The sequence below is a fragment of the Passer domesticus genome, chromosome 11 (assembly GCF_036417665.1).
Source record: "Passer domesticus isolate bPasDom1 chromosome 11, bPasDom1.hap1, whole genome shotgun sequence".
NCBI classification, from domain to species: domain Eukaryota; kingdom Metazoa; phylum Chordata; class Aves; order Passeriformes; family Passeridae; genus Passer; species Passer domesticus.
Genome location: NC_087484.1, coordinates 34,373,430 through 34,399,670, shown reverse-complemented (window position 1 = coordinate 34,399,670; position 26,241 = coordinate 34,373,430). Strand labels below are relative to the sequence as shown.

Below are 26,241 nucleotides of genomic sequence, written 5' to 3'. Positions count from 1 at the left end.
CAGGGCTCAGCCCGGGCCCTTGCCGCACGCTGCCGCCCAAGGGCATGGCTGCCAGAGGGCGGCAGCAGCGCCCGGGCCAGGCGGGGCTCCACGGCGCCGGGCCCGGATGGCGCTGCCGGGGCAGCGGGCGGGGCTGGGGCCGAGCTGCGGCGGGCCGGGGAGGGAGCCCGGCCTCGGGGCTCACCCATGAACCTGATGGCCGCCTCTCGCAGGGGCTCCTGGGGGCTCTCCAGGTAGCGCAGGGCCCGGCGCAGCTGCTCGGCCGCTCGGCTCGTGTCCTCTGCCAGCTGCAGAGAGCGGCAGCAGGGAAGGCTCGGCGCGGGCTCAGCCCCTGTGGCGGGCGCTCCCTGCGCCCAGCCCCGGCCTCCCCTGCCCGCACAGCCCTGAGGCGCGGCCAGCAGCCGCTGGCGCCGGGCTCCGCAGGGGGCAGAGGGCCGGCTGCTGCCCGGGGAGCCGCGGGGCCGCCCCGCAGCACTGGGGCTCCATTGGGAGTCTCATTCCAGAATGAATTTGTGGTAGACTGAAGCCCCTCACTCCCCATGTCGAATAAATTAAATTCCTGCCCCATAGGCCTTATACTACGCAGTACTGTTTGCTTTGATTAATTTCTGGGCATCATTACGCAATGGATTTCAGTAGCATCATCCCAGGAAAGCTTTTGGTCCAGCCCTGCATCCCTATTTCAGATTGTACAGAAATTTTGTGGACTTGTTCCCACTCTACCTGGAATCTTCCAGCACTGCAGATGTTCAGCTATTACAGCCCTACATGGGAGAGACATTAATTCATCCAGGAAATGTTTCCAAAGGCTTTGTGGGCAATCCTTGCTTGGTTTCGGTAGTGAAATTTATATCCTGGCAATGTTGGAACTCATTGACTTTTTCAGCATGTGTTTGCTGATGTTTGCATCTGGAAATGGAGAAGAGATTGTTGGAAGCTTGATATATTGCGATGCCTGAACTTCCCTGTTTGTGGCTCCCCAGTGCCGTGCTTAGCAGGCACCCAGTTGTGTTTGGACATGAGCTACCACTGCCAGACACGCAGCAGCTGGAGCATTGAACATCAAAGACTGAGCTGACGTTTTTCCCAGAACACAAGGAAACATGGCAGTGCCTCTGTATAATCTGACTGTCCTGTGAAATTCAGCAGCTGGTGGTGTTCAGGTGCTGCTGCTGCTGTTATAGATACACAGTACAATACTGGCCTTTTCAAATGTTGAAATGGATTCTATATGTGTGGTGTTAAAAGAACTTTGCTATAAAGATCTCGTTTTCATTTCTGTTGTTAACTAAAACTTAGAAACAGCTGATGTAGTATGCTTGTGTTGAAATGCCTGCTTGCATGGGATACCATCCAATGAACATGTGATGAGGACACCTGCTACAGATATGTCAACTATCAGCACTCACGGTCTGAAGAAAATGTGGACCAAAACCTGTCACCGTTGAGTCAGGAACCGAAGTGAAGTGACACATTAACTCTCTTCAGCAGGTTAATGCTGAGTTTATTAGAAAGCCATTCCTTTTTATACACTGTTCCAATACAGCTGGACCTGACTGGTCATTTAATCAACACCCCGTCACCACTGGCTAATTAAGAAGATGCCCTTTGGTAACCATCTTATCAGAAAACAACTGTTCAAAACACCAGCCGCAAGATTGTTTTCATTCTTTCTCTCAGCCTTTTCAAAACTCCCCAGAACAATTCCTGGGAATGTTTATGTGGCCTTCTCACTGACCAGGCTGTCAGTATCCACAAAAGCCCGTAAATGGAGGTGATGATAAGAATGGACTAAAAGCACAAACAAGGAATACGCATGCTCTAAAAAGGCAGACATGAGGAGGAGCCATGCTAAACAGTTCTTGAAACATGGAAACTGGTTTGGAGAAAAGTTCAACATGCATAATTGTTTGTAAATATGTAACAGGCAGATGCAATAGAAATGGTATACAAAGAGTGTTTTCAAAATAGCTGGGATAGTCTAGGCTGAATGGCAAAAGGCATCCAGTCAAAAATATTTGCTTTATTCTCTCCTATTGTACTTTATTACATTTTCTAATTTTTTTACAGGAGAGTGAACCTTGTTTTTCACACTGCAATCCCTTCTATGAAAAAAATCATGACTAACAGCCTCTGCCTTCTCCCAGACACCAAGTGTTGCAGCAGTGCTCCAGGCGCTCCTGCCAACAGCCCCTGCAGGGAGGAGCACAGCCCCCAGTGCACGTGGGCTTTGGCTCCCTGTGGCACACAAGCCCCCCGGGGCACAGGTCTCTGGGGCAGGAGAGGGGCAGCAGCGCTGCCAGGGCTCAGGGGGTGGCAGCTCTGCTTGGGCGGGGACTCTGCCACACCTGCTGATGGCAGCGCTGCCCGGGCCCCAGGGCTCAGAGCAGCATTGGTGCCCTGGCCCACACGTTCCCTGTGCCTGTCACAGCCGCGGGTTCAGGATGGCCAGCAGCCAGGACGTGTCCCAAGGAGGCCGTGCCAGCTTCCCTGGAAGGCCCCGTGCCCTTGCCAGCGCGGCTGCCTCGGCAGCCCTGGGGGCTCCTTCTGCTGCCCTGAGCCCGCAGAGCAGGGCAGCGTTTGCTGATGGGCTGAGCCCTTCCTAAAGATCCTGTCGGGCTGCCTTAGACACTTGGGGCCAGGGATTCCTTCCAACTGGGGCCACTTTGGGTGGGCTGGGGGCGGCCCCAGGGCAGGCGGCAGTGTGTGCAAGGTTCCTTTGTGACACACTGCAGCACGGTCACGGTGGCATGGAATGGAGGAGTGTGTCCTTTGTGACATGTGGTGACATAGGAGCTGGGGGTGACAAGAGCACGGCACAGCGCACAGAGCAGGCGACGGGACAGGACGGGACAGAGCGGTGCTGTGAGGAGCCCCCGCACAGCGCACTCGTTCGTGTCCGACCCGGAGCTTTTTCCAGACGCTGTTCCTGCAGCTGGCCTTGCGGCCAGACTGTGGCATTTGGTGACTCGGATCTTTTCCAAGACATCTATCCCTGTGGCCTGTGCACTCCAGGCCAGACCGCGGGATTTGGTGACCTGAATCGTTGTTGAGGAGTCTCCTGTGATTTTGGCAGGAGTCCTCAAGACCAAAGTGCAGGTCTTGCTGCTTGCTGTCCTGCTGCCTTCCTGAGGCTTCTCTCTTGCTGGTGCTTTCAGCAACTGCAAGACTTGTTGACTTGGCAATATCCTGAGGAACCTCTATTTAAGGTGCCCTCTAGGCCAGACTCTGACATGGCAGGCAGATTCCTTGGCTTGTTCAAAGTGCTCAGGGGGAAAAAAAACAAAGGCCCTGGAGCTGCCCCAGCAGAACAGCCTGAAGAGCCGGAGCAGATCCAGACACTGCAGGATGGTGAGTGTCAGAGCTGGGCCACAGGGCTGATGGCTGCAGCCAGTGTGGGCCCATCCCATCCCATCCCATCCCATCCCATCCCATCCCATCCCATCCCATCCCATCCCATCCCATCCCATCCCATCCCATCCCATCCCATCCCATCCCATCCCATCCCCTGGGGAAGTGCCCATGGACAGGACAGAAGAGGGCCCAGGCAGACACCCCACAGTGGCCGTGCTCCATCCCCCTGGGGCATCCCGGGGCTGTCCCTGCCTGGGGAGCGCAGGGCTGGGCTGTGTTCTCCGGCCTCTCCCGCAGCCCCTCAGCTCTGGCTGTGCTCGCTCTTTGCCAGATGCAGCCGTGGAGCGCACACAAGAGCAGCAATCCAGCCGTGGCCGCTTCCACAGAACCCTGAAGGTACCTGCAGCCATCCCATCCATGGGCTGGGCCTGCTGTCCCTGCTCAGCCGAGCACTACGCTTGGAGAATGCCATGGAGCATCTCTGGCTTCCCTGTCCTGCAGATGTTCCGGAAGTTTCTGCGAGTTCAGCGCAGAGAGACCGGGACCAGTGCAGCTGAGGGCCCAGCTGAGCCTGACTCGGGGCTGACCGAGCTCCAGGCAGAGCCTGATTTCAGCCTGGATTCAGCTGAGCACTTTCAAGACTCTGACACCATAATGAATGAGGACACAGCAAACGGAGACAAGGCAGTGACTGAGGACGTGGCCATGACAAATGCCAACACTGGAGAGACTGAAGCCACAGCAAATCCTGACACCACGCCCACTCCAACTCTGATCGAGGAATTAATACCAGAGTATTTCAGGGACCCTTGTTTTTCGTCTCAGGAGCAGCTAAGCAGGCTGGGATCAGGCCTAGAGGTCTCCCAGGACTTTGTGCCCCCTCAAGCCGTGATCACTGGGGCCCCTCAGCCTTTGAGGCCAGCACAGTGTGGCGGGAAGGGAAGCTGGGGAAGTTGCTCCCTTGAAGAGCGCTCCAAGTTTCCCCCAGGTGTCCTCCAGGTGCCAGCCATTGTAAGGAACATCCACCAGAGGCTGGTGTCCCATGACACTGTGGATGCCAGGCTGAAAATTGACATTGTGAGGCTGGCTGAAGAACATCCTGTTGATGTGGTGCTGACCCTCCTGCGCTGTGCCCCAACGTGTGACAGGTACGGGGCCCACGTGCCTTGAGAGCTCAGGGCTCACCAGCCTTTAGGGCCCGTGGCCCATCACAGCCCGTCCAATGGGCTCTGCCAGACAGGCAGAGAGCTCCAGGACCCTCGGGCCCCTCTCTTTGCCCAGCCTGCTGCCAATGCTCCCTCCCTGCCCCTCAGGGCACCGGGGCTCTGTCACCTGTGCCCCCACAGCTGCACAGGGCATGGTACTGTGACTGAGACACCCCTGACACAGAGCCCTGATCCCACAGAGCTGCTGCAATGATGTGGAGAGCCATTGCTTCGTCAAGACTAACAATGGAGAAAGTGCTGCCAACACTGGTCCGTGTAATGGAGGATTGGCCTCTGAGCAAAATGTGCACCTCCGATGGGGACAATCAGGATGTTTTTGCCCTGGCTGTGAGTTTCTGGAACTGGTCTCTTCTCAGCCCCCGGCTGCCTCTCCAGCAGCTCTCCATCCTCTCCCTGCCTCAGTCACTGGGCTGAAACCTGGGCTAGGGCCAGGCTCAGGGGCCACCAGGCCCACTGCTCCCCCTGCATCTGCCCCTGGGCCCTGCCCCAAGGACACCTCGGCACTGAGCTCCGTTTTGGGCTGCTTCTCTTGCAGGCAACTCTGGTGATCTGGGTGATTGTCCAGGTGCCTCTGTACCATGAGACAAGGATTCATTCTTTCTACCCTCTGTTTACGGCTCTGCTCTTCCACGTTGTCATCACCACACAGCAGATGCCACCAGAGGAAGTTGAAAACTTCTGGAGAGCATGCCAGGAGGAAAATCGCCTTCCCTGCAGGCCCAACAGGTCCCAGTCCTCCTGTCCTTCCCATGCCCTTGTGGCCAGTGCCAGTGCTCCCAGTGTGACCTGGGCTTTGCTCTGCACACAGGTTTGCAGTGCAGGCCATGAAGGCTCTGCTCTACCGACTGCAGTGTGACCAGGAGGTGATGGATATGGAGCGTAAGTGTGGCTGGGACACGCTGCTGACTGCTCACACCCAGCACTATGCCGTGGGTCTGCTGGCCAGGTGAGACCCCCTTCTCCTCCACACTGCCCTCAGCATTTCTGCCCTGTGCCCGGGTGCCCCACACAGTCCCTGTGGTCAGGGGCCAGAGGGCCTTGATGCCGAGGGACGGCCAAGGAGACTGGAAAAGGCTGGGAGAGGAGAGTTCCCCAAAGGGGCCACCTCCCACAGCGCTCACATCCCCTCCAGGGATGCTGGGGAAAGACCAGACCTCCGTGAGTCAGTCCTGGCAGAGGTTTGGTCCCCCCACCTCAGGCTCTTGGTGCCTTTTTCCCCCTTCCAGGGAGATGCGCCATGTCTTGACCTCCATGTGTTCCCATGTCGCATACCGCCTTCTCCTCGTGCTCAGCTGTGAAAAGCCAAGGTGGGATCTGCCCTTCCTGGCATTCCTTGTGGAGGTGAGCCTGGTGGCCAGCACTGCATCGCTGAGCTGCCTCCCAGCTCTCTGCCCTCTCATAGCCACAGCTGCCTGGGACGGTGCCCGTGCCCTGTGCTGCTGCCTGGGCCCAGCCCTGTGCGGTTCGGGGCTGCTGCTGGCCGGGTCCCCCATCACTGCCTGTGCCTTTCAGGTCCTCCAGTGCCTGGACTTGAGTAAATGTGCTCACACTGTCCTGAAGATCATGTCAAGTTGCCTGCACAGCAAGTGCAGGGAGAGGCGTCGCCTGGCACTCAGAGGCCTCGTGGTGCTCAGCAAGGATCCCTCAACGGTGAGAAGGGGCAGCGGCTGAAGCTGCGCTGGGGAAAGCAGCCCCATGGGCTGGCAGGGCTTCAGCAGCTGAGGCAGCTGCTCCCAGCTCTCCTGCCTCACCTGCCCCAGTGCTTTGGGTCAGGCCTTTGGCCTGTGGGCCCTGCAGCAGCAGGCTGGGGTCGCAGTGCCCGGGCGCTGTTGGCGGTGCAGCCGTCCATGGCCTCCCAGCTCAGCCTTGTGTTCCACACAGGCCAGACCTATACGCAGCGTGTCTCGAAGACTTCTGGAGCTGCTGGGTGATGCAGATGGACAGGTGGTCAGCATGTCCCTCTCTCTGTTGAAGAAGATGCTCCAGAAAAAACATCTCATGATATCCAGCACTTCTGCCCCAAAGCTAGCTGAGGCACTCCTGCCACTCTTTGACCGTGTAAGGCTCTGTGGCCCCAGCCATGGGCACTGGCCGCTGGCCAGAAATTTTGTGCTCTCTGGATATTCAGGCCTTTGCCCAGGAGTACTGCATATGTGATGCTTAGGCCTTTTTCTCCTTCTTTCCTCCAGGACAACAGCCATCTGCAGCTGCTCTCCATTTCCCTCTTCTGCAAGGTGATGGAATTGGTAGTGGAAGAGGGTAAAAAGCCCCTGAAGAGAATTGTGAGCCAGAGCCTGCTCCCACTCTTCTTGCACTGCCATGAGGAGAACCAGCATGTGGCAGAGGTGAGGTTTTGTGTGATGCTGGTGGATCTCTGGCAGGGGGCTCGGCTGCCTCCTGCCCAGTGCCTGGTGGGCTGCAGCCTCCTCCAGGCCCTGGCACAGGGATGTGAGTCCGGTGCCCTGGGCTGTGGGGCCATCTCTGGCTCTCTGCTGCTCTCCAGGCCTCTATGAAAACGCTGTATTGTGCGGCTGGCTTCTTGGAGAAGACGGATCTCCAGAGGGTTCTGAAGACAGAGCAGCCATTGAAAATTGATGAGTGCCTGGTAAGAAGGGCCTGGAAGCCCCAGGCTCAGCCTGGAGAAGGCCCCTGAGCGCGGTGCTCAGTGTGCGGGGCTGGCAGCTGTGCCCCTGCCCGCTGCTGCACCCAGAGGCTGCGCGGGCTCTTCTCCAGGCTGCTGTGGGCCCGAGCCGGGTGCCCATGGAGCCCCGGCGCGGCGGGGCTGCGGGGCGGCCCCGCGGCTCCCCGGGCAGCAGCCGGCCCTCTGCCCCCTGCGGAGCCCGGCACCAGCGGCTGCTGGCCGCGCCTCAGGGCTGTGCGGGCAGGGGAGGCCGGGGCTGGGCGCAGGGAGCGCCCGCCACAGGGGCTGAGCCCGCGCCAAGCCTTCCCTGCTGCTGCTCTCTGCAGCTGCTAGAGGACAGGAGACAAGCGAGCGAGCGCATGCAATGGGCCCTGCGGTTCCTGGATAGCCCACAGGAGTCCCCGCGAGAGACGGCCTTCAGGATCATCGGTGAGCCCCGAGGCCGGGCTCCCTCCCCGGCCCGCCGCAGCTCGGCCCCAGCCCCGCCCGCTGCCCCGGCAGCGCCATCCGGGCCCGGCGCCATGGAGCCCCGCCTGGCCCGGGCGCTGCTGCCGCCCTCTGGCAGCCGTGCCCTTGGGCGGCAGCGTGCGGCAAGGGCCCGGGCTGAGCCCTGCCGGGCCAGCAGGGCGTGTGGCCGCAGCGCTGGCAGCGCCGCTGGCAGGGAGCTGTGCCGCTGCCGCCGTGACAGGCTCTGTGTTCACAGGGATGCCGCGCGCTACCTGTCGAGGAAGAGGGAAGAGCTCCAGTTCCACAGTCAGGGTGAGTGAGGGCAGCGGGCTGGTAGCGGGGCTGCCAGGGAGAGCTGCAATGCCCGGGCAGGGAGCTGCCATCCCTGTCCCGGCTGCGGTGGGCTTCGCTCCTTGTGTGCATGAGGGATGGCGTGGCCAGAGCACACAGAGCGATTGCAGGGACACTGCTGGGGGGATTCGTGGCCAGCGTCTTGTGGCTGATCCCGTGGGCCCCTCCTCTCTTGTGGCCGATAGAAGAGCTGAGTGGGACACCCTTGATGTAGTGGTTTTGCTTTGCCAATTTAGGATTTCCTGGCCAATGTGCCAGTTGCTGTGGTGGGTTCAGTTCTGGTTAATCAGCAGTTCACTCACCAGAATGTATTTACTCATTTCCCCTTTGAGATAGAATTAAGAGAAAGCCAAAGCAGGCTCGAGCCTTTAAAAGGGTATGAAGAACAATTTAAGAGTAACTGAAAGAAAGAGTAATAAGAGTCAGAACAAAACCTTCGGAACACTTCTCCTCCCCCTACAACCTTTTCTTTCCCACTGGCAATGTAAAGAGACCAAACCCAAATTTTGAGTCAGTTTACTACCTCTGCAATAGTCTTTTGTCTCTTTGCTTAAGGAGAGAAGTCCCTCTTATTAATGTTATGGAGACTTTTCCATAAGAAAACAGTTCTCTCGTGGCTCTCAATTTCCATGAATAGCAGCCACCCAGGGAAATGTGCAATGCTGAAATCACTCCCATTTTCCACAAGCTTTTCCCACAGCTGGGTTTATGTGGCATGTCAACTTATGGGCTACTGTTTTAAAGATGAGCTGTTCAAAAGCAAAGTTCTTGTTCTCTAAAATCATCTTCATCTCTAGCAAGAGAGATCTTCTGTTCCTGGGGGCACAGGATCTTCATCACTCTTCTCTCCGTCTCTGTTGAAACTTCTCCAAGAATCACAGCTACTTTAACATCTGCTGACTTTAGCATGGAGGTCTTTGCTCAATACCTACCATTTGAACACTTTCATCTCCCCATACCTTCATGCGTTATAGGGAAAAAACTATCATTCTCCATATACAGGAGAATTACAAGAGAATTTTGGCCTAAAACTAAAGGCATCTCCTCATCTTTCCCATCTAGGGCTTGACTTCTTCTTCACAGACCTCAGCCAGGCCTTGGCTGGGCCAGCAGTGTTACCTCTTTGTCGGCCAGAAGGGAAAAGAGAAAGTTCCCCGAGTTTCTTTTGTTTTTAAGATGTGTTTTTCACAGAGGCTTTTGTGTACAGCTTTCCAGATTATCAATTCCCAAAGGCAGCCATTGATTGGTTTCCTAGCAGACACGGAGGAAGCTGCCAGCAGCTTCTCCCAAAACATGATGTCTGGGGTGCACAAAGCAGCACACCTTGGCAGGAGGGTCTCCTAGGATTCATGCAGATGTGGGTGCTGACTGTGGCTCTCTTCTTTGTTCCAGCCATTTCAGTCCCAAGGAAAGACACTAGTCTGTCCCACTGAAACCTGAATATTCACGCCCGGTTTGCCAGAAGAGCTGAAGAATTAGGTCCATCTTCAGGATGCGGAGAACCAGTGTCCCAAGAACAGCACCAGGAGACACTGAACAGGACACCATCTCCCATTGCCGCTGGAGCTCCAGGCACAGCTGATGATTGGTACAGCTGAGCCTGTGGGAAGCTCGCATGGCTTCTGGCCTTTCCCTGCCTGTAGATACCTCCCTCCCTCCAGCCCTCAGACACTGCCCATTCCCTCTTCCCCTCCCATATCACCCCTTGTTTTTGGCTTTCATTAATAAACGGTTTGGCTTCTTCACTTTGCCTGCATCCCTGTGGAGCTGAAGCGCCGCAAATCCGGGGCCCTGGGACACACAGGCCCCTGCTGCCATTCTCTGCCACGCCGTGTTTTGTGCACAGGAACGAGGGCAGGTCAGGCTGGCACGGTCCCTGTGCTGAAGCTGCAGTTCCACAACCCTGTGCAGTTACAGATCTTGCTGAGCACACGGAAGGCCAGCAGTGGCACAAGGAGCCTGTGTGTCAGGAGTGAAGTCGTGTCTAAGGCCCTGCCACATTTGATCCGCTGTTGTGCACGTCAGCAAGACAATGAAGAACAGACAGTGAAGGAAACCTTATGGATGAACTGGTGGGAATGTGACCCTTGAGAGAAACAATGGATTGGTCAATTGATGGGAAGTTAACCTGTGAAAGTGGAACAGCACACAGTGGAGCTGTGTTTGGCATGGAGGTGGCATCAGAAGCCATTGCAGCCTCTTCTCACGTGCTGACCAAGCATGAGATGACGTTATAACAGGAAAAACTCCGCTCCAGAGGAGGAGATGTCAGGCCTGGTTGTGGGGTGGAGGGATGAGAGGGACAACATGCATGTCCTTCTGATGGAGGGGATGCCCTGAATGTGGGTGGCCTGCCTGCCCCTCCCAATGAAGCACCATGCTGCATCTCCTGCTCATTGGCTTTTCACCATTCCAGGGGTTGGTACATATTCTTTGCAAGAGCAGCTGATCAAACAAAACTGGATTTCCAATCACAAGTACAATTAAGTCTTTCTGCATGGGAATCCTCCAGAACCTGTAACACCCCTGATTTTAGAAGAGCCAATCTGAGGATGCTCTGAACCCAGCTGAGAGGGATTCCATGGCAGGCATCCATGGAGAGCACAGGGGCTGGGAATGCTGGAAGTTTTCAAGAATAGCATCCCGAAAACACGGCAGGGCTCCATCCGTGCACAGCATCATCAGGAAGAGGGCAGAACTGATGGAGAAGGAAGACTCGCTCACCATATGATGATCGACAAGTCTCGTCTTTATTCCCAAATCGCCAATTATTATACACCTTTTAATTAGCTCATGCATAGTGCAAATCCCAGCTCACCATTGGCTAATTAGTTATCAGCTATCAACGTGCTGTTTTGGTATAACTACTTACTACTTTCCCAGGCTGTTTGGCTTTACCACCTGTGTCTGTGCATTTCTTCATCCGTGGGCCAAGGACACAGTTTAGTTGGAATGGCAACTCCCCTCATTCTCTATCTCGGTCAAATTAATCTCACAGTGACCTTTAGCTCGTAGCTAGCTTGTTACAAAGCTCCCAACATTTCCCCCATTTTCTTTTTGGGCCAGAAGTGTTGTTTTCCAAGCCCGCCCCATCATCTGACTCACTATTCTTTGTACGCAATTAAGCAAGCATGGTAATACAAGCATTAGCAATACTATTACACCTAATATCCCTATAGCATACATTGCTGCTCTATTCTGCAATACTGCATGATTTACACTTTGTACATCTTGAGACAGCATGTCCAATATCTGTCTGTCTTCTTTGCTTGTTGAATGGTCAACGTTTCTCTTGCTCTTGATAGAGTTACACATTCTTCATTGAAATCCATCTGGACTTTGCACCTGTTAAAACACAAACAAATCCCACATCCCTGCAGGACTGAAGAATCTTCTCAAAATCCTGGAGGTGAAGAATGGGTCCTGGTTTCATTTTGCAATGTTACATAGAGAAATGTTAAGATAAGAGTAATTAGGAATCAATTTAGATAATACACACAACAACATATACAAGATCAGAAAATTACTAAACACTACAACACTGAACTTTTATCCCAGAGTCTGCGACAGCTGATAAACCTTAAAATGACAGAGAATTGGAGAAATCATGTCCGGATTCATGTTTCCCCCAACTCCTTCTGAAAATAGCTCAGCTATCATAGATGGTCAAATCGCCAAGTCAAAAGGACTTGAATACTATTTGATGCAGAAAACATCTGGGTTGATTGTCAGTCACTCCATCCAAATAGAGCTAGAGCTTGGCCAGAGCCCAAAATCTAACTGGTGAGTGTCACTTAACACATTTTTTAAACAGGACTTTTTAAAAACAACTGTTATAAACAAGAAACCTTAGGGTTACAAACTAATCAAACTATCAAACCATTGAATCTTTCTGAAGTTTCTGTCAAGACAGAGATTTTCCAAACACAGCAAACTTCTTGAATTCTCTGCTGGAGTATTCCTGTAATAATAATTAAAAGAACCACAAAACTGGCAATTTGGATAAAAACTTTCAGAAACATCTAAATAGTTAGGAAATAAAAGACAGAATCTTGAAGAGACACGTGTCTTGCAGGTGATCACACAAAAAAAATAGAAAAACACATGAAAGCTGGCTGTAAATACTACAACAATACCTTAATAATAATTCTTATCACAAAAATCAGAGAATTCACATAATGTAATCAATTTATCAACAGCAAGTGTTCAAGGAAGTTAAGACAACCCCTTTTCTAAGCATTCATGTAATATTAACAACAATCACTATCAGCATTACTTATAAAAACTAAAAATAACAAAGGTTATAAACTTAATATAAATAATTCTTAAAACTTTGAATCATTGGGGAATCGACTGATGACCCCATAACAGGGTCTGATTGACCTTTTCCAAATGCTCTGTCTTCCAAGACACCTTGGGTAATTGAATCTTTACTAATACTTTCATCTTTACATGACATTTTGTTTCCCTGGGAATAATTTTTTACAATAAAAGCAGTTCCTCTGGCATTTTGTTACACTGAGATTTCTTACTGATTGACAACAATCATTAACTGAAGGATAACAGACTGGTAAAGCTGGACAGTTTGCATAGATATTTAAAAACAAAACTGAGAAAGATGACAGATAATTTTAAACACAAATAATTTCACTTAAAAGGCTGTAACAGCTGAGAGTGTGGCAGAGCAGGTTTGATATTCTTTTTAGAGTCCTGACATCATTGCTCCCAAAACAATCTTTCTCTCCTGTCTTCTGTCATCAACTGTGGAACAGAGGAAATGGAAGGGATCAGAGGTTTGTTTAAATTTGCGCTTATTTTTAAGTCTTCAAATAGTGTCAGCTCGATGCGTGATACTTTAGAAATTGGATGAGTAGCACCTATTTCATCCCAGCGAGAGGTGGGATTGAAGACTTCCAACAACAGAAACACTGGATGTGCAAGAGCTCAGTTTTCCACCCCTCACACAAGTAACTTGCTGTACTATTTTCAGCATCCTCAGCCAGATCGATTAAAATACTGCTCCAAACAACAACAGAATGAAAATCTTCCACCAAATGGGGAAAAGGAAGAAAAGTGGGCCGCAGCCCTTTCTTCAGAGCTTGTGTTGATTTTGCCAAGTCAGATGCAAACAAGGTTTGCCATATTTCTTTCCTAGAAAAATGCAGCTCTTGAATAGAAATCTATCTCTGAGGCTGCTAAGTTGAGTGCGATTTTAGACCTGGGAGGAGCAAAACAGGTTCCAGAGAAGCTGTGGCTGTGTCACCCTTGGAAGTGTTCAGGGCCAGGTTGGATGGGACTTGGAGCAACCTTATTAGCGGAAGGTGTCCTGAGTCTGGTGAGTCCCTGAAAAGAAACTTTTGGTTTTCCTGAAATGCTGCCTTTGTAAGGGGAGGTCACAACTACCCCACGTAATTTGAAATGCCCTGAGCAGAACCCAACTGTGCTTTCTCACAGGTGAGGAGGGATTTTCACTTGTATTTTATGGAGGATTTTGACAGGGCAGAGCAAGAGCAGCTGAATGGGTTTGACAGGCAAAGAGGGCCAGTGTGGCAGCAGCTTAATTCCATGGAGCTTTTCCTTCTGTGATCCCATACAACCTGAGGCACTCTGGGGCTCTTGAACCTGGCAGCTGGGCAAGTTAATCATTGGAACAAGTGATAAATTAAGCTGCTCCACTCTCTTGAGCATGGGTGTGATGAGCCTTAAGTAAACCTGTGAGCACTTGTCAGGATGGGAGCTTGTTCTTTGCCAGGGAGGAGGGAGAAAATATTGCTTGGAGTAAATAAAGCAACTCTGCTTCCCCTGGAAGAGGAAAAGAAGGAATTAAATATGTGAATGCTGCATGGAGTCATTTGCACAAGGCTATATCTTGTCTGCTATGCAGGAATGTTCTCAATAAACCAGGCTTCTCCTGACCATTATTTTTCTGGGTTTCCACCACATGATACAAGAGACTCTCAATAGACCCCTGTCTCCCCACCCCCAGCGCCGCGTCCTCCCCCAGAGGGTGTTCCATGAGATCGACCCCAGAGCCTGACACGGGGACGGGGGGCCGAGGCCCTGGGGGGTGGGACAGGGGGACAGGGACCCCCCCGGCAGCGTCCCTGTGTCCCCCAGGGCCAGAGCCTGGGCCAGGGCTCCTTCACCCTGTTACAAACGAGAGCACTGGAAAACTCCCAGGAAAGATATCAGCAAAAAACATATTTAATATTAAGTGACAGCACCACAAAAATTCCTCAGCAAGAGTCACACTGCTCATGACTGGACACTGCAGGCACACCGAGGAAACAATCCAACAACAAAACCAAACCAAACCAAACCCAGGCAATCAAACCAGAAATGAGTAACAAATCCGATGGAAAAGGTGGTTTTCAATCCTGTGGAAAAGAACTGTCCCTCTTGGCCAGGTGATCATTGCCAAAATTGAAGTTTTACGTCAAACATTCCCTGTTGTGACAGGCTGGAGGAGATTGTTGGCTGGAAACATCTTGTGTGTGGGGGAGGAAGAAGCAGGTCCACCTTGTCCTGCCCTGAAACCCCAGCGCTGTCCTGCCCTGGAACCCCAATCCCCCCAGAGCCTCTATCCCAGCCCAGCAGTGGCTGCCAGTCCCTGGCACAGCACAGGCAATGCTCCACAGCCACCTCTGGAGCCCCCGCCCAGCTCCTGAGTGACCAAATGAGCCCAAGTCCCACCTGGGGGAAGGGCCCAGGAAGACCAAGGGGTATTGAAGGCTGACCACAAGGCAAGCACACATCTTGACCCTGCAGCCTCTTGGAATTTCTGTCTGAACGCTGCTGGAATCCAGGAGTTGGTATCTCTGTGTGTGCTTCTTAAATCTTATTTTTCTCTCTTTCTATGTCTACTTCTATTTCTCTCCTCTGGCGAATTTTGATGAACTTAAAGTTTATCAGGCTTAGAGTTTGTCAAGTGGAATGGCCAAGTTAATGCTTCAGAAATGTTTTTTTGTTGATTGAATGTCATATTAAACCTTTTGCCATAGTTTCTCTGATTTTCTAGAGTTGCCAATAAAAGCTGCTTTGAGCTCCTCAAAATCTCTTGTACTGGTATTTCTCCAGTGCCTCCAACTCAGAGGACACAAACAATTGTAATTCCTTTTAAATGTCTCCTTGAGACAGTTGTTTGGGGGATGGGAGTCAGGGCTTGTCTGTCCTGCTTGGCACAGCCCAGGCAGGGCTTTCCCAGCCACATTCCACACTCCATTTCCCAGCTGGAGCCGCTGGTGCCTCTGAGTTCTGCTGGCCCAGCCCCAGGGACGCTCTCCTTGTCTGCCCATTCCCCCACGGTCTCTGGGCAGGGATGGCCTCAGTGGGGGCTGCTGACATCCTTAGCAACTTGGAGCCTGCTGCTGGATTTCACTGCTGCAGAGGCTTGTTCAGCCTTCAGCTCTTCAGTGCAGGAATTCAGTGTCCCAGGCCTCATTAACATTCAGAACATCTTAACAAGCCAAGCCTTTGGGAATAATTTGATTTTAGCTTTCAAATCTTGTGTGGTTAATTCAACACATTTCATAAGTGTATTCAAAGTGAATGTATAATTGAATGAATATTTACAAAGAGAGTGAGAAAACATTTTTTAGGTCCTAATTTTTTTTTTTTCCTGATGATAAATTGATATGTGCAATCTCCAATTGGCACTAAATCCAAGTACATCCTCATGCAGTTTGAATAGATATGAATAGATATAGCCAACACCCTTCATGGCTGACAATCAATCAGACTCTGTCCCTACCCCACCCCACCATTTCCCCCATCCAAGCCCTGGCACTCAGAGCAGCCTTGTGCAAATCTCAGCTCCCTCCAGCCCAGGCTGCACCTGCAGCTTTCAGCTGCTTGGCTCCAACTCCCACCTGCTTTCCTTGGAGAAGGATCTGCCTGAGACACCGAGGGATGTTCATTTCTTGTCAGCCAACAAAGCCAAGAGAAGGCACAGCTCCATCAAATGCAGAAGTCATTCTTCTCCCTGGCTCTGCCCTGGCCCTGATCCCCACAGCCTGTCCTGTTTCCTTCATCCCTCCTTTGCCAGGGACTTTCTGGGACAAGGGAGCTCTGCTCTGGCTATGGAGGGAGATCCAAGTGCAGCCACAGGAATGGGAACCACAACTCATCAGGTTTGTGCCCTTTGAGAGACCAGGAACTAGTGAGACTCAGAGGCACAGAAGGGTTTCTCTTGATGGCCAATATAAAAAATGTGAACATGATAAAATTTAAGAAATATCAAACCCCTTCCCTCAGCTCATTGAGACATCCCAGCAACATCTGACATGTCCACCATTCACAAGGGATTGCCATACAGGAAGGATTTTAGACAGAGACTTAAGAAGAGGTGATAGAAAAGATAAAACTACAACTAAGGTGCTGACTAGAGAGGTATTTAAACTTCAGAGAAATTGGGCAAGTCCCTGAAGCTTGAAGCATGAAGCCTGGGATGCACATTGGAATGACCTGAGAACAGCTGCAGGAAATAATCTGGGAGCAAGGGGAAGGACATAGATCCAGCTGCCCTAATGAAGAGATGTCCTTAGACAGGGCCATTGGAACAGGAGAGCTGCAAACACCTGAAGGACGGGGTCATGAAATATTAGACTGAATATTGGTAGCTCATATAGAGGGGAAGATCAAAATTTCTTCTCCTGCCATCAGGAGAAGAATCCATGAGATCCAGGAAATTCCTCTTCCTCCCAGGAAAACTTTGCCATTTTTTCAAAACTCCAATGACCCAGATAAAAAAGATTTGCAAGTATATTATGAAAGTAATAGGTATTAAAACCTGTGCCCCTTTCCAGGCAGACATCAGCTGTGTGCCCATGAACAGGCAGTGCCACTTGTGCCCTGAGGTGCCCAGCTGGGATTGGATCTCTCCGAGAGCACCTGAGGGAGAGCAGAGCACCTTGCAAGCTGCAGGTCCCTGACAGCCCCGCGGGGCTTCTGTCCCATCAACATCTGCTCTGCCCCAGTCTGAAATGGGGTCCAGCATGGTGCTGGGATAATCAGAGAGCTGAGGTGTGTGCTGGAGTTCAATGCTCTTCCGATCCCGCAGCAGCCCTGCATTTCCCTGCTTCAGCCTTGGTCTCCAGCACAGCCATGGAGGCTCTTTGGGCTCCTGACTGTTCCTGCAGCCCCCCAGGGCAGCTGAGCTCTGCCTGTGGCACAGTCAGCCCTGGCCAGCGCAGGCCATGCTCAGCAATTGCTTGTGTGTACCTGGCCTTGCTGTCAGCCCCGGCAGTGGCTGCGTGGCCCCTTGGTGGCCCTGTGCTGGCCCAGCCATGGTGGCCCAGCCCCTGTGCAGGCCCAGCCCAGGCCAGGAGCATTGCGGCTGGGAACGGCCCCTGTGCCATGCTGCCCACAGCAGCCTTGGGGCTCTGTGCCCCATGGCCTCCCTGCTGGGCAGCCTCTGCCAGCTCCTGCACAGCCCCAGGCACCTGTGGGCCTGCACAGACAGCCCTGCCCCGGGCTCTGCCGGCCTCTGGGCCAGCAGAGAGGCCGGCCAGGGCTGGCCATGGCCGGGAACAGGCCCTGAGCCCCGCAGGAGGATGGAGCTGGGCCACAGCCAAACTCAGCCCAGGGCAAAGCTGGGCTCAGCAGCCAGGGCTGCCAAGGCCTGGGGACAGAGGCTGGCAGTGACAAATGTCCTGGGCCCCCTCCCTGCTCTGTCCATGCCCCCAAGGGCACAGAGCAGCCTCCTCTCTGGGACACTTGCCTGTTTGCAATGCCTTGCACTGGCGCTGGCCCTGCCCCACAAGGCCTGGCCTGAGTCCTGCCCCTGCACGCTCAGCCAGGCTGAGATGGACACTGATGGTTTCTGGGGCAGGCTCTCTGAGCCCAGCCCAGCTCCCTGCAAGCTCTGCCAGCTGCCCTGAGCTCTGGGCAGCACCAAGGGCCTCTCCCCAGCCCAGCCCAGCCGCCTCTGGCCCCACAGCTCTGCTCAGGCCAGGCTGCTCTGGCCACTGGCCCCACGGCCTCAGCCCCTGCCAAGGGCACAGCAGCAGCTGCAGCTCACACAGGACTCTGCCCCAGCCATGGGGGAAGGTGCTGGGCCAAGGCCAAAGGAGGCTCCCTGGCTGCCCTGCTCCCCTCTGGCTCAGGTGCTGGGAGCTCTGCAGCCCCTGCTGCCATCCCATGTGCCCAGGGCAGCACAAAAGCCCCGGCCTTGGGGCCCTCAAGAGCTGCTCCTGCTCCAGGCCCAGGGCCCATCCCAAAGCTGGGGCAGCCACAAAGCTGTGCCCATTGCTGTTCATTGCTGCTCTGATGGGGATGGATCCTCAGCCACTTGGAGGTTGATGATGAATTTTCCTACTCCCAAGGCCTCTTCTTTCTTGAGCCCTTCAGTTCAGGAATTCAGTGAGAAAAGCTCATAAACATTTGTTCAACATGCCCAAAGAAGAAAAGCCATTTGGAATAACAGAAGTTTTCAAGTTTTCTGTAATTAATTAGACAGATATCTGAAGTGTATTCAAAGTGTATATACTGTCTTGAAAACAATGCAGACAGAACAGTTTGTTCTGTTTAATTTTTTTCCTGTTTATAGATTGATATCAGCAATGTCCAGTTGATATTGACCCCCAGCACCTTCTAATGCAGACTGAATAGCTATGAAAATCAAGACCCTTCATGGCTGAGAGTCAATCAGACTGTGTCTCCTGCCCCCTCCCGACCATTTCCCTCATCCAACCCCTGGCACTCCTATGGACCAGGAATGGTGTCACCAGCAGGACCAGGAGAGCAATTCTTCCCCTGTGCTGGGCGCTGGTTGGGCAGCACTTTGGTTGCTGTGTCCAGTTCTGGGGCCTCAAATTTAGCAAGAATTGGAGGGGCTGGAGTGTGTCCAGAGAAGGGCAACAAGGCTGGTGAAGGGTCTGGAGCAAAAATCCTGTGAAGAGAGGCTGAGGGAGCTGGGGTTGTTTATCCTGGAGAAGAGGAGGCCCGGGGGAGACAAGGTGGTGTCAGGGCAGAGGTTGAACTTGATGATCTCCAAGGTCTTTTCCAACCTTGCTGATTCTGGGATTCTCTGAAACCACCCTTGCAGCAGTTGCACGATGAGCCCTGGGCCCCCTCTTCAGAAGCTCCAGCAGCCCAGGTGCCTCAGCTTCTCCTCCCAGGCCCAAAGCCCATCCTGTCAGTCCCGCAGAGCCTCTGCAGCTCCTCCTCATTTCCCAGAACAGGGAGCCCCACACGCAGACACAGCAGCCCAGATGTGCCCCCCTGGCCTGTGGTGCCTCTGGCAAGGGAGCAGCACCAGGCACTGCAGGAGCCTGCAGACAATTCCTGCAGCACTTGGAGGATGATCCTGCTCCCCAAGGGACGTTCCCATGGTGCCAAGTCAGGAACTGCAATGGGGAGTGGGGCCAGAGAGGAAAGGGCAAACAGGGATGGGCTTTTTGCAGGGGAGGGAACAGAAGAAATTTGTACAAACAAAGGGGGAAAAAAAAAACAAAGGTGAAGCCAAGGAAATGCTCAGGGCAGTTCAGGGATGGCTGTCAGGCAGCCCTGGCTCTGAGCAACAGCATCTGCAGTGGGACAGGAATCTCCCAGCTAATGGGAACAAAGTTTCTGGCTGACTGCAGAGGCCAGGACAAAGCTGAGTGGTTTCCCTGCTGTCCCCCAGCCCTTCCTGGCCCCAGGGGCTTGATGGCATTTGTGCTCCCTCAGGTTCATGTCCCCACAGCACCAGCATGGGGGTGCTCCTGCCTGCTCTGTGCAATGCAAACAGGGGCTCCTGAGCCAGTGCTGCCGTGGCTGTGCCTGCAAGGATGCGGCACCTCTGTGAGCTGGGGGAGAGGCCAGGGCTGCAGAGGGGGGATGTTGTTGGCAGCTCCATCAGGACGCACTAGGACGCTGCCCTGGGCTGTGCAGCGCACTGGGGATGGATCAGCCCCTGCTCTGCTGCTCCTTCCCGTCTCCCCCAGGGCCCTTGCAGAGCCCCAGCCATGCTGTTTGCCCCCAGCCTGCCCACGGCCAGCCTGGGGCTGCTCACCCTGGGGCTTTTCTGTGCTGAGCATTGGCCTGGCCGTGTTCTTGAGAGAGCCTGGGCAAGGAGCCTGCAGCCCCCAGGGCCTGGCCTGAGGCGTCAGCGCTGCCCCAGCAGTGCCCATGGCCTGTCCCTGCTGCAGCCCCGGCACTGCCACCCCCAGGACTGTGCCCGGCCCCGAGAGCACTCAGGTCCTGCAGCAACACCAGGGCCACCAGGGCAGCGGGGCAGGGCCACGGCAGCAGCACTGGCAACACCAAGTGCTGCTGCTGCTGCTGCTGGGCACAGCTGCTGTGCCAGCACTGCTCTGCCCCAGCTCTGCACACCGACATTGCTGCTGCAGCTCCAGAGAAGGCAAGAATAGAGGGATCTCTGCAGAAAACTTTGCTGGGAGATCCTTTAGTTCCTTTAAAACCTTTGAGACTGCAGCCCCTCATTGGCACAGTCTGTGGCCACAGGGAAGGTGGAGAGAAAGAAAGTCAGACATGGCAGAAACAATTGTCTAGCATTAGGAAGAATATTAAAAAAGCAAAATGACAGGGAAATCAAAGAACCAAACTAAAAGAGCTATAAAAGATGACTTTTATTACAAGTGATTTGCCGAAATTGGCAATCACTTTAATGCTTCCTAAGATGTCCAGTGATCAGTCTCCACACTGCAGCCTTGAGCTCCTGGTTCCTCAGGCTGTAGATGAGGGGATTCAGGGCTGGAGGCACCAGCGAATACAGAACTGACACCAACAGATCCAGGCATGCAGAGGAAATGGAGGAGGGTTTCAGGTAGGCAAGTACTGCAGTGCTGAGAAATGCATTTCTCCTGCATTTTCCCTATTCAGATTCTTTCAGTCATCTCCTGAGAGCTACAGTTTGTTCTGGTGCTTTTTATGAACTGATTGTACTCTTGATTTAGATGGAGACTGTGGAATTCTTTTCAGATGTAGAAGAATCTGGACTGAAGACAGAAACAAACTCCCTGTCAGCCCATTTGCATCTTCTAGATCATTTTCAAGATGTCCTTGGGGGTGTTGGAATGATTATCACACAGCTCTCCACTTCTGGCTGCAGCCTCTAGAGTTTCTTTCTCTGCATTCAGTCAGGCTTGCATTCCCCAAGAGTTCTTGGTAGCCTGTCATGTTTTCTTAGGGTAGAACAGTAACAATGAAAACCTTACCAATGGCACAACTGCCCAGCCCACAAGGAAAAGAAAAGAACAAGCTGTCAAATTCTTCAAATATTTCTCCTGCTTTGCTGCAAGTGTTGTGCTGCACCCACAGTGTGGAAAGCTGCAGTTGGTGGCACACCTTGTGACACAAGCTGCACCTCGTTCTCCGGGAAAGGTTCTTGGAAAAAGCAAACAGGACTGAGGAGAAGATTCTGGAAAAACTGAAAGAGCTTTTAAGAAATTAAATGAAAATTGAAACAATTCAAGATGTTTTTCTCGATTTATTTTTATGCTCCCCTTTTCCATCTTGCACTAGTTGTCCATCCCATTAATTCCAAACAGATCTCACTTCTAAGATCCATGAGTTGGCAAGTTTTAGACATTTTAAGATACCATGACCTAGACACACTTTGGCTTTCCCTGTTTTTCTTGGAAATCAATGCTGGAGAGGTAAGTGCAGTGCTTGGGTCAGGTACAAATTCTGCATTCAGGGAATGCGCTCTGAGAGTGTTTGACCCTCAGCAGGGACAATGCACAGCAGTGACCGAGGGGATTCCTGAGCCACTGTGCAGGAGTCCAGACTCTGGCTCTTGGCTGAACTCGGCAAAGTTCCCGTGTTTGGACAGGCTCAGGGGCTGCCCTCGGGGAACGTGGGGCTCGGGGCGGGGGCGAGCGGGCAACGGACAAACGGACACGGGGACAAACGGCCCCGGAGCTTCAGTTGCAGCAGCGGCAGCGGCAGCAGCAGCAGCGGCAGCAGCAGCGGCAGCAGCAGCGACAGAAGAAACTTTTAGAGTCTCTTCTCCTCTCCCTCTCCCTCTGTCCCGTACCTCTCCCGCTCTCCCCTTCCCGCCGTCCCTCTCCTCTCCCCGCCTCCCTCTCCCCGTGCCGGGCCGGGCCATGCCCCCGGCCCGCCCCCGGCCCCGGGCGGGGCTGCCCCGTGCCCGCCCCCGGCCGTCCCGCCGCCGCCTGGCCTCAGCCCGGCTCTGGCCGTGCTGGCGCTGGCGCTGCTGGGCGGGCGTCAATGCCTGGGGCTGGGGCGGCATCGCCGGCTTTTGGCTCCGCCTGGCCCGGCCCCGGCCCCGGCCCCGGCGCAGGGTCCAGTCCCGGCCCCGGCCCCGACCCCGAGCCCGGCCCCGGCCCCGGCTCCTCCCGGGGCCCGCGGAGGACACAGGCGGCGTTGCCTCTCCCGCCGCCTCCGCTGCGGCTTGCCCGGCCCAAGCTCCGCCGCTCGGCAGCGCAGCCGCCGGCCCCGAGCCTCCCGTGCCGCGTTCCAAAAACCGAACGCCGGGGGATGGCCGGGCCGGGGCGGGTGAGGGGCGCTCGGGGGCCGTTGCTGGCCCCGGGCCGAGCGCTGACAGCCGTGTCCCGCCCGCAGGGAAGGCACAGGAGGCCCTGCAGGAGCGCTACCGCCTGGGTTCCCTGCTGGGGCGCGGAGGATTTGGCAGCGTCTGGTCAGCGACGCGGCTCTTGGACGGTGCCCCGGTGAGCGGCAGGGCCGGCGGCGGGCGGAGTAGGAGGAGGAGGACAAGGAGGAGAAGGTCAGGGTGCGGCGGGACGGGCGTTGAGCTCAGCCCGCTGCTCTCCCTTGCTCATAGGTGGCCATCAAACGCGTGCCGCGGGATCGCATCAGGCACTGGAGCGAGCTGGTGAGTGAGCAGGGCCAGCGGCAGAAGCCAGGCCGTGCCGGGCGCCGAGGAGCCGGGGCCTGGCATGGTGGGAGCCACCAGGAGCCCTGTGGGGAGAGCGGGCGTGGGCTGAGCAGGGCATGCAGAGCATCCCGGGCTGGCTGAGGGGTCCCAGAGCCCTGGCACGGCCTCAGCTCCACTGATGGCATCGCGCTCCTCCCGCAGCCCGACGGCACCAGCGCGCCCCTGGAGATCGTGCTGCTGGCCAAGGTGTCCTGTGGCTGTGCTGGTGTCATTCAGCTCCTGGAGTGGCTTGAGCTCCCCGACAGCTTCTTGATGGTGCTGGAGCGTCCAGAACGGTGCCAGGAGCTGTCGGATTTCCTGGCGGAGCGGAGGTTCCTGCCGGAGGAGGAGGCGCGGGGGCTGTTCCGTCAGGTGCTGGAGGCCGTGCGGCACTGCACCAGCTGCGGGGTCCTGCACAGGGACATCAAGCCCGAGAACATCGTGCTTGACCTGGCCAGCGGGCAGCTGAAACTGATCGACTTTGGCTGTGGCGCTTTCCTCCAAGACACAGCCTACACCCAGTTTGCAGGTGAGCCCTCGCAGGGGATGCTCCTGGGCATCTCATGGCCCAGCCTGGGTGTAGCACCAGGGCTTCCCCCTACTGCAGCTGGGATGGGATTAATGCTGGACCCAAGTTCATTTGGTTGGGGTGTGAGGGAGGCCAGCTCCCAGCCCTGCTGACAGCCTTCAGTACCCAGTGTGCCCTGGGCTGGGGCTGGAGCTGGTGCAGCCAGCCTGACAAAAACCCCCATGGGGGTAGTGGAGAGGGGGGTCTGAACCCATGCCCTGGATGGTTTGGTGTGCAGGGGAGGAGGGGCTTGGACTGCTCCACTCCCCTTGTTTGCCTTGGCTTATTAACATTTTTTGGGGGCCCATGCAGGCAAAGAGGAGAGTGGGTTTTCTCTACCAGTGGGTGGGTTTTTCCTTTCTGTGTCATGGTTGGGCCTTCCCAGGGTTTCTGCTGCCCTCTTCCAGCACCAGTGGCTTCTTTTCCAGCCCTGAGTTTGTACACAAGTCCCAGGTGATGGTGAGAGGGCAGCGGTCACCCCGTGTGTTGCTAGAGCAGCCCCCACATGCCCAGGGATGCTGGGGCCAGGCTCTGGGAGCAGCAGCATCCCCCTGCTGAGCTCTGTCTGTGTTCCACAGGAACCCTGGCCTACAGCCCTCCAGAGTGGACCCAGCACCAAAGCTACCATGGCGAGGCAGCGACGATCTGGTCCCTGGGCCTCCTGCTGTATCAGCTGGTCGTGGGGAAGCACCCGTTCAGGAGGGGCCAGGAGATCATCTGGGGGCGCATCTTGTTCCCACCACGGCTCTCTCAAGGTGGATCCTCATCTCTGGGCACAGGGGGAATACCAGTGCTGGGAGACAGCAGCGGGCTGATGGGCATCCTGCTCTGGCAGCTGCTGAGGAGGTGGCACATGTCCTGCTCTCCTCTAAACAGAGAATCCATGGGGAAGTTTAGGCCCAGGTCTGGGCACACCCAGTATGGCCTGGGCACAGGAACAGGGGGAAACTTCTCCAAGTGACTGGTGATTTCTGGTTTGTCTCCCCAGAATGCCAAGATGTCATTAAGAGGTGTTTGTCCATGCAACCCTCGGACAGGCCATCATTAGAAGAGCTTTTCTGCCATCCTTGGGTGCAGGGCGCTCCTCGGCCCTAGAAGATGGGAGAGATCCATGTGCACAGTTGGATCCAGGGGCCTGGCAGGTAGGAGCTCCACACATTTCTTGGCACTCAGTGGCAAAGCAAACCAGACTGGTTTTGTCCTGCCTGTAGCTCTGAGCAGGGGTCAGCAGAAGGGAACATGCAGCTCTTGGGCTGGAGCTGAGCTGGAGATCTGGTGTGGCAAGCACTGGTGGCCACCATCCCCCCTGGTTTTGCTTGTCTGGTTCATGGATGGCTGGGGCCCTGGGCAGAGCCCTGACAGCCTGGTCTGGTCCCAGGGAAGGAGAAGGAGCTCCTGGAGAAGCTGTACCAGGTGGGGCTGCTGCTGGAGACAGCAAGGACAACCTCAAGGACGACAATCTCTTCCTTGGCCTGGCCAGCTGAAGATGATGGACTTGGATTCTGGCAGCTTCTCTAAAGACACACTCCACACCCAATTTGCAGGTGAGTTCCACAGCCAGGGGGATGCTCCCAGATCTGGGCATGGCATGGCCTGGCTGGGCACCAAAGGTTTCCCCCTTTGCTGGGAGGGATGCAACAAATTCTTCGGTCGACTGCCCAGCTGCTTTTTGGCTCTGGGCAGCTGCTGAGGGCTGGATGTGCCATGGCTGGCTGCAGGCTGGGCACATGTCCTGCCCTCCTGCCCTGCTTCCCAAGGCAGCACTGATGGGCAGCTCTGGGCACAGCTCTGGGCACAGCCAGCACGGCCTGGGCACTGTGGGCAGCTGGGACAAGGGGACAGGAGCCCTCAGCTGACGGGCAGTTTCTGCTTTCTCTCCTTGCAGCCAGGCTCTGCAGATGCTGAGGCTGCTCTGGGCTCTGGCAGGGCTCTGCTGGAGCTCAGCACCGGGCTGGAATCAGCCAAAGAAGAAATGGTGTCACCTGCAGCACAGACTTGCTTGAGCATTTTGACAACGCAGCTCAAGTTTGCAGCGTGGACACCTCCAAGGGAAAACATGACACCTCCCAAAAATTAAAATTGTTCAATACCTTTTGAAATCAAATCAATCTGGGATGACTCCAAATGACATTTTTCAGCTTGCTCAAGATGTAGCTCAGCCCTTCTCTGAACAGTTCTCTCCCCCACCTGCCTTTTACTTCTCAACTGCTCCCTTTTTTCCCCCAGTGAATTCCCAGCCCATTGCAGTCTCCTTTACTTGCTGGCCTTCCGTGTTGCCCCTGACCACAAGGAAGGCCGAGCCTCAGGCTTAGGGACTCGTGCTGTCACTGGCTGAGGAGCAGCAATGTCTCAGAGGTCCAGTGGGATTTTAGTGTCATTCAGAGCCACTCTCCAGCCCTCAGCTCTCCTCACTGCTGAGTTCCCACTCCCTTTTCTTCATCCTTGCAGCAGGATGAGCTCTGTGAATCCCCTTGAGCCTCCCCACTCTTCCCAGCCCACACAGCCACCTCAGTGAGGCTGAAGCTGAAGCTTCTCTGTCTCCTCTGGCACACCAGTCCAGTCCCCTGTGTGGGGAGCCCCAGCCCCAGAGCACAGCACACAGCAGTGCAGTCCGGGCTGGAGCAGCTACCCTGCAGCCCTGGCTTGGCTGTTTGTGGCAGCTGAATGTTTCCAGCTGTCCCTGCAGGATGGCCCCGGGGCAGAGCCCAGCCGGGCTCCCACTGCAGCCCCTGGAGCTTGGGGCAGACAGTGCTCCCAGAGCTGAGGTTCATGGGGAGCACCCGGAGCTGTGCCTCGCACTCAGTGCTGACAAGTG

At 54.8% G+C, this 26,241-nt stretch overlaps 1 protein-coding gene across 1 annotated transcript; it reads left to right on the top strand.

The window, feature by feature from the left end:
* Positions 1-2,832: 2,832 nt before the first annotated feature.
* Positions 2,833-25,069, top strand: LOC135278308 (uncharacterized). The gene is made up of 18 exons (XM_064384863.1): positions 2,833-3,351; positions 3,686-3,750; positions 3,856-4,502; positions 4,760-4,907; positions 5,116-5,306; positions 5,389-5,526; positions 5,807-5,921; positions 6,093-6,230; positions 6,462-6,638; positions 6,770-6,925; positions 7,084-7,185; positions 7,548-7,650; positions 7,925-7,980; positions 22,524-22,652; positions 22,766-22,816; positions 23,021-23,387; positions 24,005-24,181; positions 24,415-25,069. The coding sequence occupies exons 1-18, from the start codon at positions 3,234-3,236 to the stop codon at positions 24,519-24,521; spliced, it is 2,985 nt and encodes a 994-aa protein (XP_064240933.1). The 5' UTR covers positions 2,833-3,233; the 3' UTR covers positions 24,522-25,069.
* The last annotated feature ends 1,172 nt before the right edge of the window (positions 25,070-26,241 follow it).